At 40.5% G+C, this 15,964-nt stretch overlaps 1 protein-coding gene across 1 annotated transcript in view; it reads left to right on the top strand.

The window, feature by feature from the left end:
* Positions 1-15,964, top strand: part of Stpg2 (sperm tail PG-rich repeat containing 2) — a 499,721-nt gene that overhangs the window by 18,025 nt on the left and 465,732 nt on the right. The window contains exons 3-4 of the mRNA XM_052178828.1: positions 7,707-7,835; positions 10,968-11,132. Coding sequence (XP_052034788.1) covers positions 7,707-7,835; positions 10,968-11,132 — 294 coding nt within the window. The remainder of the gene's footprint in view (positions 1-7,706; positions 7,836-10,967; positions 11,133-15,964) is intronic.

The following is a 15,964-nucleotide window of genomic DNA, read 5'->3' as shown; positions in this document are numbered from 1 at the left end:
GATGGGGTATCCAGGACATGTTGGTAGAGGAGAATTGGGTTCAGATGTTGCCATATTGCCTTGATTTCTGTTAGTGACGTTCCTGCGTTTGTCTTTTGCCATCTAGTTCTCACTGTTGTTCGTTTATCTTGTCAGTGCTGGACTCACCAGTGCAAGCTGCCCCTTCCCAGTTGGCCTCTGGTGCACAGCTTACCTCCTGCACTGCTTGTAGACAGTGTGCTGCTGCCCAGGCTGTTCCGATCCCAAAGCAGGTACCCGAAGGCTCCCGCTGGGGCCCGCTGGATTCACTGGAGCACACTGACTTCTCCCAGCTGGCCACCCGGAAGCCCAGCTAGCCACTTGCAGGACTTGGAGATGTAATGCTGCCGCCCAGACTGATCTGGATCCGGAAGCGGAGAGAGTAGAGCTAAGGGCTTCTGCCTGAGGCCTTGCCCCAGATTGTGTCTGTGGACCAGATGGAGCCTGTGTGCACCCCCAGGGAGTGCAGACGGTGTATGCTACTGTGACCTCCCCTGTGTTCCGCTCACTCCTCTGGGCAGCCGATCCGCCAACCGGGCTGTCGCACACAAGGTTAGCCTGGCCGCCCAGTTCCTGAGTCCAGGCAAAAGCCTGGGAGGCCAAGGTCCGAGCAAAGTTCCCCTCTCATGTTATTTTTATATTTGAGTGGTTATCTTCTTTTGGGTTTGATGAAAAAAAGTTACTGTCTTGCTTTTTCCAGGGTATAGTTTCCCTCCTTGTATTGGAGTTTTTCTCCTATTATACTTTGTAGAGCTGGGTTTGTGGAAAGATATTGTGTAAATTTGGTTTTGTCATGGAATATCTTGCTTTCTCCATCTATGGTGATTGAAAGTTTTGCTGGGTACAGTAGTCTTGGATGACATTTGTGTTCTCTTAGAGTTTGCATGAGATCTGCCCAGGATCTTCTATCTTTCATGGTCTCTGGTGAGAAGTCTGGTGTGATTCTGATAGGTCTTCCTTTATATGTTACTTGGCCTTTTTCTCTTACTGCTTTTAATATTCTTTCTTTGTTTAATACATTTTGGGTTTTGATTATTACGTGACGGGAGGTATTTCTGCTCAGGTCCAGTCTGTTTGAAGTTCTGTAGGCTTCTTGTATATTCATGGGCATCTCTCTCTTTAAGTTGGGAAAGTTATCTTCCATAATTTTGTTGAAGATATTTGCTGGCCCTTTCAGTTGTAAATCTTCACTTTCTTCTATACCTATAATCCTTAGGTTTGGTCTTCTCATTGTGTCCTTGATTTCCTGGATGTTCTGGGATACAAGCTTTTTGCATTTCTTTGACTGTTGAGTCAATGGTTTCTATGGTATCTTCGGCATCTGAGATTCTTTCTTCCATCTCTTGTATTGTGTTGTTGATATTTGCATCTATGGCCCCTGATTTCTTCCTAAGGTTTTCGATCTCCAAAGTTGTCTCCCTTTGTGATTTCTTAGTTGTTTCTACTTCTGTTTTTAGATCCAGGATGGTTTTGCTCAGTTCCATCATTTGTTTGTTTGTGTTTTCCTTTAATTCTTTAAGAGATTTTTGTGTTTCCTCTTTCATGACTTCTTTTTTTTTTTTTTTTTTTTTTTTTTTTTTTTTTTTTTTTTTTTTTTTTTTTTTTTTTGTGCGTTTCTTCCTTATTGGCTTCTATCTCTTGAGCCTTATTCTCCTGAATTTCTTTAAGTGATTTTTGTGTTTCCATTATATGAGTTTCTAGCTTATTCATGTTCCCCTGCATTTCTTTAAGAGATTCATTTATGTCCTTTTTGTGTTCTTCTAGCAGCATCAAGACCAGTGATTTTAAATCCAAATCTTGTATTTCTGGAGTTTTGGCCTATCCAGGACTTGCTGATGTTGGAGAGTTTGGTTCAGATGCTGCCATATTGCCTAGATTTCTGTTAGTAGCATTCCTAAGTTTGCCCTTTGCCATATTTTTAGCTCTGGTGTTAGTTGGTCTTGTCTCTGGCTGATGTTTGAACCTCCTATGAGGCTGTAGGGCTATTTCTGCAACACTGGATGGCTTGGTTTCCCCTGTCACAGATTGCTGATGTGCTGCCCTCCTCTTGGGTGCCCTTGGAGCCCTAGTGTGCCTTGCCCCAGATTGTGTCTGTGAACCAGGTGGTGCTGATGGTGCATGCTCTGGGGACCTTTTCTGCAGGGATCAGCCAAATTCTCTCTGCAGGGCAGCAGCACCCCCAACCGGAATGGTATACACATGGCTAGCCTATCTACTCAGGCCCTGAGTTTAGGCAAAAGCCTGGCCAGCTTAGGCCTGAGCAATGTTCGCCTCGGGCTATGACTGTTAATTGGTTCTGTCAGGTAGCCAAGATGGCTGCATGCATGTGCTCCCTGAAAGTGCTGGGAGAGTCTGTCCGGCTAACAACCTCCTGGCTGGGTTGGCACATAGATTGCCCAACGGACAGCCCAGGGCCTGGGTGCAGTCCAACGCCTTCCGGACTTAGACACCCCCCTCCCCCATGTTAGCCTCAGGCTATGACTGATAGAACCAGCTTTGCTTGCTACAACTCTCTGGTGTCCAGTAGCCAAAATGGAGGTGCTGGAGGGCAGATAACCTCCTGGCCAGGTTGGCACACCGATGAACCCCAAACAGCCCATGGCCTGGGTGTAGGCCAACGCCTGTCGGGCTTAGACCCCCCGTGATATTGGCCTCGGGCTAAGTCTGCCTACCATGGGCTGTTGGTTCTCTCTGGTGTCTGAGAGCCAAGATGGTGGAGAGTCTTTCCTAACTGACTGGCAGGAGGCAGAGTTCTGATGTAGCTTCAGTGCGGTGAAAGGCGCTGTAAATCCTCCGATGCTTGCAGCCCTGCTGGACAGCGATAGTCAGTGGTAGCAGGAGCAGGGCCTGCCAGGACCCTGTCACCTTGGTTCCACTGATGGCCCTTCAGCTGGCGCTGTGGCTGCTGCCACTGCCCCTGCCACCACTGCCTGGTTTAAGTTTTTAAAGCAGTTAAATAATTTTTATTCCAAGAGGGCAGAACAAGGAACAGTCACAATATGAATAAAGCAAAACCAAAGACCGGCAGTGTAAATTTCAGGAGCAGACTTCTGGAATTCACTCACAATATTTTGGATTCCTCCTAAGGGCCTGAGTTACTTCTCTGAGTTCTACCCTATACAGCCTGCGCAGTTTATCTCTGAGACTCATGCTAGCTTTACACCATGGCTATGACTGTCCTTGGTGTTCATCCTCGCGAGTCCAAAGTCTCCAAAATGTTCAGGTCTTCTGCTGCAATACTGTATCCTGGGATTTCTTCAAGGTGCTAAGCCTCACCTCTGCATGGCCCTTTTGCTGCTGGGCCTTTAATTGCTAGTGAGACTGTACCTCCACTAATGGCTTCTTCTGGCCTCTCAGAGTGTCAAGCCTTAGCTACTCTCATGACTCATCTATGAATTCAAATCCAGTACCACTTGGGAGACTTACACATGACCAAGTTTGACCGCCAGCAAGAGGTACAACTTTGGTCTTTCTACAACACAGCTTCTGTGTGTCGACCCTGAGTTCTTCTTAGATCTTTTTAATGATCACTAATTTCTCAGCTCCAGCTAACCAACATCAGTTCTCATAGACCAACTAGACCATCTAAACAGTCCCATAATGCCTAAAGAAATAGAAGGAGTCATAGAAAGTCTTCCAACCAAAAAAAGCACAGGACCAGATGGTTTCAGTGCAGAATTCTACCAGACCTTCAAAGAAGAGTTAACACCAATACTCTTCAAACTATTCCACAAAATAGAAACAGAAGGAACACTACCCAATTCCTTCTACGAAGCCACAATTACGCTGATACCAAAGCCACACAAAGATCCAACAAAGAAAGAGAACTTCAGACCAATTTCCCTTATGAACATCGATGCAAAAATACTCAATAAAATTCTTGCCAACCGAATCCAAGAACACATCAAAACGATCATCCACCATGATCAAGTAGGGTTTATCCCGGGAATGCAGGGTTGGTTCAATATACGGAAATCCATCAATACAACCCACTACATAAACAGACTCAAAGAACAAAACCACATGGTCATTTCATTGGATGCTGAAAAAGCATTTGACAAAATTCAGCATCCTTTCATGCTTAAAGTCTTGGAGAGAACAGGAATTCAAGGCCCATACCTAAACATAGTAAAAGCAATATACAGCAAACCGGTAGCCAGCATCAAACTAAATGGAGAGAAACTTGAAGCAATCCCACTGAAATCAGGGACCAGACAAGGCTGCCCCCTTTCTCCTTATCTTTTCAATATTGTACTTGAGGTACTAGCTCGGGCAATTCGACAACATAAGGAGGTCAAAGGGATACAAATTGGAAAGGAAGAAGTCAAACTATCATTATTTGCAGACGACATGATAGTCTACCTAAGTGACCCAAAAAACTCCACTAGAGAGCTCCTACAGCTGATAAACAACTTCAGCAAAGTGGCAGGCTATAAAATCAACTCAAGCAAATCAGTGGCCTTCCTATACTCAAAGGATAAGCAGGCTGAGAAAGAAATTAGGGAAATGACCCCCTTCACAATAGCCACAAACAGTATAAAGTATCTTGGGGTGACTCTTACCAAACATGTGAAAGATCTGTATGACAAGAACTTCAAGACTCTGAAGAAGGAAATGGAAGAAGACCTCAAAAAATGGGAAAACCTCCCATGCTCATGGATTGGTAGAATCAATATAGTTAAAATGGCCATTTTGCCAAAAGCACTATACAGATTCAATGCAATACCCATCAAAATCCCAACTCAATTCTTCACAGAGTTAGAAAGAGCAATTATCAAATTCATCTGGAACAACAAAAAACCCAGGATAGCTAAAACTATTCTCAGCAACAAAAGAAAATCTGGGGGAATCAGTATCCCTGACCTCAAGCAATACTACAGAGCAATAGTGTTAAAAACTGCATGGTATTGGTACAGTGACAGGCAGGCAGATCTATGGAACAGGATTGAAGATCCAGAAATGAACCCACACACCTATAGCCACTTGATCCTCGACAAAGAGGCTGAAAACATCCAATGGAAAAAAGATAGCCTTTTCAGCAAATGGTGCTGGTTCAACTGGAGGTCAGCATGCAGGAGAATGCGAATTGATCCATCCTTGTCTCCTTGTACTAAGCTCAAATCCAAATGGATCAAGGACCTCCACATAAAGCCAGACACTCTGAAGCTAATAGAAAAGAAACTGGGGAAGACCCTTGAGGACATCGGTACAGGGAGAAAGTTTCTGAACAGAATACCAATGGCGTATCCTCTAAGAGCAAGAATTGACAAATGGGACCTCATATAATTACAAAGTTTCTGTAAGGCAAAGGACACCATCAAGAGGACAAATCGGCAACCAACAAATTGGGAAAAGATCTTCACCAATCCTACATCAGATAGAGGGCTAATATCCAATATATATAAAGAACTCAAGAAGTTAGACTCCAGAAAACCAAACAACCCTATTAAAAAATGGGGTACAGAGTTAAACAAAGAATTCTCACCTGAAGAACTTCGGATGGTGGAGAAGCATCTTAAAAAATGCTCAACTTCATTAGTCATTAGGGAAATGCAAATCAAAACAACCCTAAGATTTCATCTTACACCAGTCAGAATGGCTAAGATTAAAAATTCAGGAGACAGCAGGTGTTGGAGAGGGTGTGGAGAAAGAGGAACACTCCTACACTGCTGGTGGGGTTGCAAATTGGTACAACCACTCTGGAAATCAGTCTGGTGGTTCCTTCGAAAACTGGGCACCTCACTTCCAGAAGATCCTGCTATACCACTCCTGGGCATATACCCAGAGGATTCCTCACCATGTAATAAGGATACATGCTCTACTATTTCATAGCAGCCCTATTTATAATTGCCAGATGCTGGAAAGAACCCAGGTATCCCTCAGCAGAAGAATGGATGCAAAAAATGTGGTATATCTACACAATGGAGTACTATTCAGCCACTAGAAACAATGAATTCATGAAATTCTTAGGCAAATGGATGGAGCTAGAGAACATCATACTAAGTGAGGTAACCCAGACTCAAAAGGTGAATCATGGTATGCACTCACTAATAAGTGGATATTAACCTAGAAAACTGGAATACCCAAAACATAATCCACACATCAAATGAGGTACAAGAAGAAAGGAGGAGTGGCCCCTGGTTCTGGAAAGACTCAGTGAAACAGTATTCGGCAAAACCAGAACGGGGAAGTGGGAAGGGGTGGGTGGGAGGACAGGGGAAGAGAAGGGGGCTTACGGGACTTTCAGGGAGTGGGGGGGCTAGAAAAGGGGAAATCATTTGAAATGTAAATAAATTATATCGAATAAAAAAAAAGAACAAAACAAAACAAAACAAAACAGAAAGAAATATGTTCACTTTAGTGGTGCTACTTTCTTGTTAATCACAGCTGATTCTTCAGCCTCAACTGACCAGAACCACAGATTCTTAATTAAAAATGGCAAATGGCCCTAATAGACTCTTTTAGGTATTCTCAGACTTCCTGCTGAAACTTCACAAGCCAGGCCTCCATCATCTGCATTTCTCTCAACACTATCCATCCAAATGAAGCACAACAGCTCACCAAGCTTTGAACATGTAATGCATTTTGTAGTCTAAAGTTCCAAAGTCCTTCCACAATCCTCTCCAAAACAATATGACCATGTCTGTCACAGCAATTATTCCACTATCTTGATACCAATATGTCTCTTAGGGTTCCTATTGCTGTGATCAAACACCATGACCGAAAGGGTTTATTTGGTTTACATTTTGCACATCACTGTTCATCTTGGAAGGACGGGAACTTGGAAGCAGGAGCTGATGCTGAGATCACTGAGGAGCACTGCTTACTGGCTGAGATCACTGAGGAGCACTACCTACTGGCTGAGATCACTGAGGAGCACTGATTACTGGCTGAGATCACTGAGGAGCACTGCTTACTGGCTGAGATCACTGAGGAGCACTGCTTACTGGCTGAGATCTCTGAGGAGCACTGCTTACTGGCTGAGATCACTAAGGAGCACTGCTTACTGGCTGAGATCACTGAGGAGCACTGCTTACTGGCTGAGATCTCTGAGGAGCACTGCTTACTGGCTGAGATCTCTGAGGAGCACTGCTTACTGGCTGAGATCACTGAGGAGCACTGCTTACTGGCTGCTCCTTGCTCATCCTGCTTTCTTACAGGACACAGACAGGATCTCCAGCCCAGAGATGTTCCCCTCCCAGAATGGGCTAGACCGGCCCCATTCAATCAGGAATTAGGAGAATTCCCAGCAGGTTTGCCCACCACCATCACTTTGGTGAGGTTCTCTCTTTTCAGTGACCATAGCTTTTGTCAGGTTCAGGTAAAACTAGCCACACAGAAGGCCAGACTTGTTACTAAAATATTCTGAAAATTCAGTTCCTAAGTATCCATTTCTTCCAGTGATGTAAAACAGTCTATTTAACTCTACTTGGGAGGTTTGGAAAATCCTGACTTTGATTCCTTTTTTGTACTCCCTTAAAATACTTTATAGTAAATTTTATTCTGAGCTTAGAGTCAAAACTAATAATTAATTATAATTACTATTTCAGTATCTTCTTAGAAGGACTTGCAAGTCTTCCTCAGGTTTTACTTTAAAACTATTTGTTGATAATATTTTATATTTATAAAATAGGAATCATGAAGTAGTTCTTGGATTAATAAATATTTTTTTTTAACCTTCAATTTAGTATAAAATAAAAGGAGGCCATAGTCTGCAAAACCGAGAGAAACGATTTAAGAAACTTATTTCGGATGGTCCAGGACCTGCAAGCTATGATTGGCCTTATCTTAGGACATTATGCATCACAATCAGACAGGTACTATAAGCTAAAGAACATCTGCAGTATGTCACTTCTTAAATAGCTTCTAATGACAGTATTTTAAGATAAAATAAAAACGAAATCCTAAGCAGTGTGTTTAATGTTGAAAATGTTAAAAAGCCTTATTATAAAGCTTGTGTATATCTTACTATTTATATCGTGGTTATTTTATAATTAGATGAATATTAAATACTTTTTATAAACTTTAGTTTTTAACTACATAAACATCATACTTCATTTTTATTCTTGTTTATTTTATGGTCCTGGGGATTGGACCCAGGGCCTTGTATGTGCTAAGTAAATGCCTGACCGTTGAGCTATATCTGTAGGTTTCTTCTTGATTATTCTGTAACCACAGTGTAAGCAGTTAGTAGGAAGCAGGAAGATTTAAAAACCTGCCGATCTATGAACTGACCTTTAGTGATTGTGTGTAAATACCTGTTAATGCACAGTGGTGTCAGCATGCTTCCTGGGCTGCAGGTGTAGTCTGGTGTTGGTGAACTTTGCTGAGCCTCTGTGAGGTTCTGAGGTCTTGCTCTAGAACCACACAGAACAAAACATGATGCCTGAAGGAAGAAAGGCAACAGTTTCTGTGGGAGAAAGAGGTAGTTGCTGTTTGAAGACAAAATTTGTAAAATGGTAGATGAATGATCATGAATCAAGATGCGTTAGGGACCTAAAGAAATGCTGCATTACAGACAACCTAGACAGTTAACAGGTTTGGAGATGGGCCTTGAAGTGTAGGATTGGAATTTACACTCTAGTTATGGAGTGCAGTTATTTTTACACCAAAGCCGTACACTATTGAAATAAATAGCATCATTAAATATGGATTTGGTCATGTTTTATAGATCAAACATTAGGTCATGTTTTATTAGAGTGGATACCTCTCTCTCTCTCTCTTTCACACACACACACACAAACATATTTGTTGATATATACATATATATATATATTTGTTGGTATATATATATATGTATATATATTTGTTGGTATATATATATGTATATACATATATGTATATATATACATATATGTTTTGTTTTTTGAGACAGGGTTTTACTGTGTAGCCCCACTGTCCTGGAATTTGGTCTATAAAGCAGGCTGGCCTCGAACTCACAGAGCTCTGCCTGCCCCTGCCTCTGCCTCTGTAAGATTAAAGTCATGTGCCATCACTTCCTGGCAAAACACAGTTTTTTTTTTAGACTGATTATGTTTTTTATCTCAAGTATTTCACATAGCTCAAATTAATCCTATTTTAGACAGTTATCTGCAAAAGATCATTTTATATTTTAGGATTAGGTCTTAGTTGAATTTTGTTAGTACAAAGAAAAGGTTGAGTCTTATGCCATGTATTTAGATATCAGATATATTTCATGTGTAGGGACAAAATAAGTGTTCATTTACTCGTTGTAAAACATTGTCAATGACCACACTTCTTAAGTAGCTTCTAATGACAGTTCTTTTAGATAAAATAAAAATGAAATCCTAAGTAGTGTGTTTGATGTTGAAAATGTTAAAAAGCCTTACTATAAAGCCTGTGTATATTCTTACTATTCATATTGCAGTTATTTTATAATTAGATGAATATTAAATACTTTTTATAAAATTTAGTTTTTAACTATATAAATATCATACTTCATTTTTATTCTTGTTTACTTTATGGTTCTGGGGGTTGAACCCATAAAAAATTGTTAATGACCACATTTATCAGTTAACACAACATTAGACATTCTTAATACATAGAAGGCAAATTACCTTTCCCTAAGAGTCACAGTTTTAATATGGAGCAAAATGTAGGACAACATTGTTGATGAAATTTTGTCTTAGAGTCATAACAACACGCTCACCAGGACCCCAGAATGAGAGTCTTTGGAGGGGATGGGAGAGATGACAGCCTTGGTCTTAAAGAAGAACTCACATGGTGGCAAATGCATTGGAGTGGTGGAAACCTTAGTAACAACACTGCAGTGCGCAATGGCATGGCGTGCTCAGGGAGGATCTGAGGGAGAGCACCATTGGCAGAAGCCAGAGGAAGGGACAGCCAGGCCTTGCAGACCTTCAATGTGTCCTCTTGGAAAGTACTGAGCAGAAGGAAAGCTGTCTGATGCATTGTTTTAATGTTATAACCATTTTTCATAAGTGCCACTGAAGCTACTCAATCTGTGTATTAAGTGAGAAAAATACTTCTAGCAGTGGCAGCTTTTTAATAGTAGAGCTGTGTATGGTCATGTGTGTATTCACCATTGCATTTATTTTTCTGGAAAATGCTGGGACAAATGCAATCCTACACTATTTTTCTATACCACTAAATCTTTTAAATGTTAATGTTTGGTTTGATATATATTTATTTTGTCTAATACATGCTACTACTTCCTTTTTTAAATTTAAATTATAAAATATTTTTCCACAGCATAAAAACCTTTTAAAAAAGGGTAATCAATGCTTCTGACCTAATATTGTCAATTTTGCCACAGCTCTTTCAGAATTAAGGTATATATTTTATTACTGCACTTATATTTAACATATGCCATATATATAAATGAGTTGGATACATTTCCATTCATTTTACCATTATCACAGACATTTTCCTGCTCTTTAGTCTGTGCAGTTAGCACTTGTATACAAGTCACAGGTAATATACAGACAAGTTATGAGTTTCAGGGAATGGAGGCTGGAAATGTTACTAAATTGACTAAAGGGAAGAACTATAGACTGTTCTACATAGTACACACTCTCATAGTGTCTGATGTTGCTGCAGGAATAGTACCTTGTTTGTTTATTTATTTATTTATTTATTTATTCATTTATTTATTCATTCATTCATTCATTCATTTATAAATCTATATTTTTTGCTTTACTCAGTAAGATAAATGGCTGACCAAGTTAAGAGTAAATCCTTAGTTCTTACAGTGGCCTTAATAGTATCTATATTTTAGTCTGCAAGGCATGCTAAAATTTGAATGCACTCCTTCAGCTTAGTTTTATAAGACCTTTTTTGGGTTATATTAGGTGTTCATAGAGTCAATATTTAATGATTACCTTTTATAAACTAAAACATTTTGTTCTCTTTCTTCTTATGCTTGAATAACATAAAATGTCTTCCTCACAAACATTTTATGTTTTAAGAAAACTTGTAGAACACCTGCAGTTTCCAGAAACATTTATATTCCTTCAATTCCGTCTTCTGGAAAGTCACATGGGTATCATCTCAATGACGACGACACTATTATGAGACGCACCCCACCTTCTAGTGACAACACAATAGGTCCAGCGTTCTACAATCCTCAATTTGTAAGTATGACACATTTGATAATAGCATATGGAAGAATACTGCTTATTGCTGTATATGTGTCATGCATGTGTCAGTAACGATAAGTAACAATTAGAACACTGATTTTCATTGGCTGCATACTGGAGAATTTTCCCTCATGTATGTGTGCCTGCTATCTAGCTGGCAGAAGAGAAGAGAGGAAATGAGTGAAAAACTTTAGGTTTGGAAGCTAGAACTCAGACACGTGGCCAGTCTTTGCTACCTAGAAGGCTGGGGGATGTATTCTGATTCTGCATCTAAGAGGAAGGAGCAGTGGCAGTTACTAGACGTTTCTGCCAGTTTAGAAATGGAACATGCAGACTCTCCCTGCTTTCTAAGGAGGATCATGAGAATTTTATTTATGAAAGAATTTGACTTGAGAATTATCAATTATTCTACAAATCATTGTGAAAAAATAAAAGGTTCTCTGTTTGAAATAACAAACAAGTCTATCAAGTTCATTCATGTAGATTGTAACTATTCAAAGTAAATTGTCAAAGTTTCATTCATCCAGTTAATGATTTATATATATATATACACACACACACACACACACATATATAATGTATGCAAAAAGTATGGTTTTACTCAGCTCCAAGGCAGAACTACATAGTCCTTTGTCACTACTGTATTTTTATAATTTTTTCTTTTTTTTATTCGCTATATTTTTTATTTACATTTCAAATGATTTCCCGTTTTCTGGCTCCTCACTCCCCAAAAGTCCCATAAGCCCTCTTCCCTCCCCCTATTCCCCCATCCACCCCTTCCCACTTCCCTGTTCTGGTATTCCCCTATACTGCTGCACTGAGTCTTTCCAGAACCAGGGGCCACTTCTCCGTTCTTCTTGGACATCATTTAATATGTGGATTATGTATTGGGTATTCCAAGTTTCTAGGCATATATCCACTTATCAGTAAGTGCATACCATGATTGATCTTTTGATACTGGGTTGCTTCACTTAGTATGATGTTCTCCAGCTCCATCCATTTGTCTAAGAATTTCATGAATTCATTTTTTCTAATGGCTGAATAGTACTCCATTGTGCAAATATACCACATTTTTTTGTATCCATTCCTTCGTTGAGGGACACCTGGGTTCTTTCCAGCTTCTGGCTATTACAAATAGGGCTGCTATGAACATAGTGGAGCATGTGTCCTTATTGCATGCTGGGGAATCCTCTGGGTATATGCCCGGGAGTGGTATAGCAGGGTCCTCCGGAAGTGTCATACCCAGATTTCTGAGGAACCGCCAGACTGATTTCCAAAGTGGTTGTACCATCTTGCAATCCCACCAGCAGTGGAGGAGTGTTCCTTTTTCTCCACATCCTTGCCAGCACCTGCTGTCTCCTGAGTTTTTACCCTTAGCCATTCTGACTGGTGTGAGGTGAAATATCAGAGTTGTTTTGATTTTCATTTCCCTAATGATTAATGATGTTGAACATTTCTTAAGGTGCTTCTCAGCTGTCCGAAGTTCTTCATGTGAAAATTCTTTGTTTAGCTCTGTACCCTATTTTTTAATAGGGTTATTTGGTTCTCTGGGGTCTACCTTCTTGAGTTCTTTGTATATATTGGATATTAGCCATCTGTCAGATTTAGGGTTGGTGAAGATCCTTTCCCAATCTGTTGGTTGACGTTTTGTCCTTTTGATAGTGTCCTTTGCCTTACAGAAACGTTATAATTTTATAAGGTCCCATTTGTCAATTCTTGATCTTAGAGCATAAGCTATTGGTGTTCTGTTCAGGAACTTTTCCCCTGTGCCCATGTCCTCAAGGGTCTTCCCCAGTTTCTTTTCTATTAGTTTCAGTGTATCAAGTTTTATGTAGAGGCCCTTGATCCACTTGGAGCTGAGCTTAGTACAAGGAGATAAGAATGGGTCAATTCACATTCTTCTGCATGCTGACCTCCAATTGAACCAGCACCATTTGTTGAAAGGCTATCTTTTATCCACTGGATGTTTTCAGCTCCTTTGTCGAAGGTCAAGTGACCATAGGTGTGTGGGTTCATTTCTGGGTCTTCAATCCTATTCCATTGATCCACTTGCCTGACATTGTACCAATACCATGTAGTTTTTATCACTATTGCTCTGTAGTAATGCTTGAGGTCTGGAATACTGATTCCCCCAGAAGCTCTTTTACTGTTGAGAATAGTTTTAGCTATCCTGGGTTTTTTGTTATTCCAGATGAATTTGAGAATTGCCCTTTTTAACTCTATGAAGAACTGAGTTGGGATTTTGATGGGGATTGCATTGAATCTGTAGGTTGCTTTTGGTAAGATGGCCATATTTACTATATTAATCCTGCCAATCCACGAGCATGGAAGATTTTTCCATTTTCTTAGGTCTTCTTCAATTTCCTTCTTCAAAGATCTGAATGAAGTTCTTGTTGTATAGGTCTTTCACTTGTTTGGTTAGAGTAATCCAAGATACTTTATGCTGTTTGTGGCTATTGTGAAGCATGTCATTTCCCTAATTTCTTTCTCAGTCTGATCATCCTTTGAGTATAGAAAGGCTACTGATTTGCTTGAGTTGATTTTGTAACCAGCCACTTTGCTGAAGTTGTTTATCAGCTGTAGGAATTCTCTGGTAGAGTTTTTTGGGTCACTTAAGTATACTATCATATCATCTGCAAATAGCGATAGTTTTGACTTCTTCCTTTCCAATTTGTATCCCTTTGACCTCCTCATGTTGTCTAATTGCTCTAGCTAGGACTTTAAGAACTATATTGAAAAGATATGGAGAGAGGGGGCAGCCTTGTCTAGTCCCTGATTTTAGTGGGATTGCTTCAAGTTTCTCTCCATTTAGATTGATGTTGGCTACTGGTTTGCTGTATATTGCTTTTACTATGTTTAGATATGGGCCTTGAATTCCTGTTCTTCCCAAGACTTTTAACATGAAAGGATGCTGAATTTTGTCAAATGCTTTTTCAGCATTTAATGAAATATCATGTGTTTTTTTTCTTTGAGTTTGTTTATGTAGTAGATCGCATTGATGGATTTCCATATATTGAACCATCCCTGCATCCCTGGGATGAAGCCTACTTGATTATGGTGGATGATCGTTTTGATGTGTTCTTGGATTCGGTGGGCAAGAATTTTATTGAGTATTTTTGCATCAATATTCGTAAGGGATATTGGCCTCTTTCTTTGTTGGATCTTTGTGTGGTTTGGTATCAGTGTAATTGTGGCTTCGTAGAATGAATTAGGTAGTGTTCCTTTGTTTCTGTTTGGTGGAATAGTTTGAAGAGTATTGGTGTTAAGTCTTCTTTGAAGGTCTGATAGAATTCTGAACTAAAATCATCTGGTCCTGTGCTTTTTTTGGTTGGAAGGCTTTCCAGTGATTTTAAATCCAGTTCTTGTTTTTCTGGTGTGTTGGGGTATCCAGGACTTGCTGTTGTTGGAGAATTGGGTTCAGATGCTGCCATAATGCCTTGGTTTCTGTTAGTAACGTTCCTATGTTTGCCTGTAGCCATCTAGTTCTTACTGGCGTTAGATGGTCTTATTGTCACTGGCTGGTGCTTCAACCTCCTATGGACCTTTAAGGCTATTTCCGAGGCACTGGATGCCTGGGTTTCCTCTGGCCCAGATTGCTGATATGCTGCCTTCCTCTTTTGTGCTGTTGGAATCCTGCTGAATCTTGCACCAAGTTATGTTATACTTGGGTTGTCTCAGTGAACCAGGTGCTGCCGACTGCTCTGTCATGGAGCAAAGATAGAGGCGGAGAGTCACTCCCTCTCCTGATCTCCATGTAGGACACAGGACCCATGACCAGGCTGGCTGGCAGATGAACCGCCTATGTGCTCAGGTCCTGGGTGCAGGCAGAGGTGGTTTGCAGCCTCAGAGATCTTAAACTCGGGATATCTCAGTATCTGGTGCTGCTTTTCTGCCCTGGCAGGCAGAGAAGATGGCAGTGGGGAGTCACTCCCTCTGCTGATCTGCAGGTAGGACACAGGCCCCATGACAGGCTGGCTGGCAGATGAACTGCCTATGTGCTCAGGTTCTGGGCACATGCAGACCCCTGGTGGTTTGCACCCCCCAGAGATTTTAAACTCAGGAAATCTCAGTACTTGGGGCTGCTTTTCTGCCCCAGCAGGCAGGGAAGATGGCAGCGGGGAGTCACTCCCTCTGCTGATCTCCATTTTTATACTTTGATTAGGTCAAGAATTAGAAGGAATCACAGTGAGGAAAATGGCAGAAATGAAGGCTAGATTTAACGAATAAGTGGATATTAGCCTGGAAAACTGGAATACCACAAACATAATCCACACACCAAATGAGGTACAAGAAGAATGGAGGAGTGGCCCCTGGTTCTGGAAAGACTCAGTGTAGCAGTATAAGACAAAACCAGAACATGGAAGTGGGAAGGGATGGGTGGGAGAACAGAGGGAGGGAAAGGGGCTTATGTGACTTTCAGGGAGTGGGGTACCAGAAAAGGGGAAATCATTTGAAATGTAAATATATATTGAATAAAAAAAAAAAAGATTAGCCCGAAGGGAAGACATAGACAAAGAGTCTGTCTTCTCAGGCTTTCACTGCTTTTGCTCCCAATACATTATTAATTTCTATATGCCTTTGTATTTAAGATCAATTACATTAAAAAGAATCTGGTTTATGAATGTCTACATATTGATGAGTTTGGGGGGATATTAGATACTTTGAATTGTTAACAATTTAAAAATTATTGTAACTTATAAAACTGCTCTTTTATAAAACTATTGTCAAACGTGGTGCAGTAATAAGGATGGGCACTAGTGTAGCCATCATTTAAGTATAACACATGTTACAGTTTTCGCAGGAGGTCTCAATGGATTACATTAGGA

Source organism: Apodemus sylvaticus, chromosome 4 (assembly GCF_947179515.1).
Source record: "Apodemus sylvaticus chromosome 4, mApoSyl1.1, whole genome shotgun sequence".
Classification (NCBI taxonomy): Eukaryota; Metazoa; Chordata; class Mammalia; order Rodentia; family Muridae; genus Apodemus; species Apodemus sylvaticus.
Note: the sequence above shows the minus strand (reverse complement) of the source record. Positions and strands in the feature narration are given on the sequence as shown.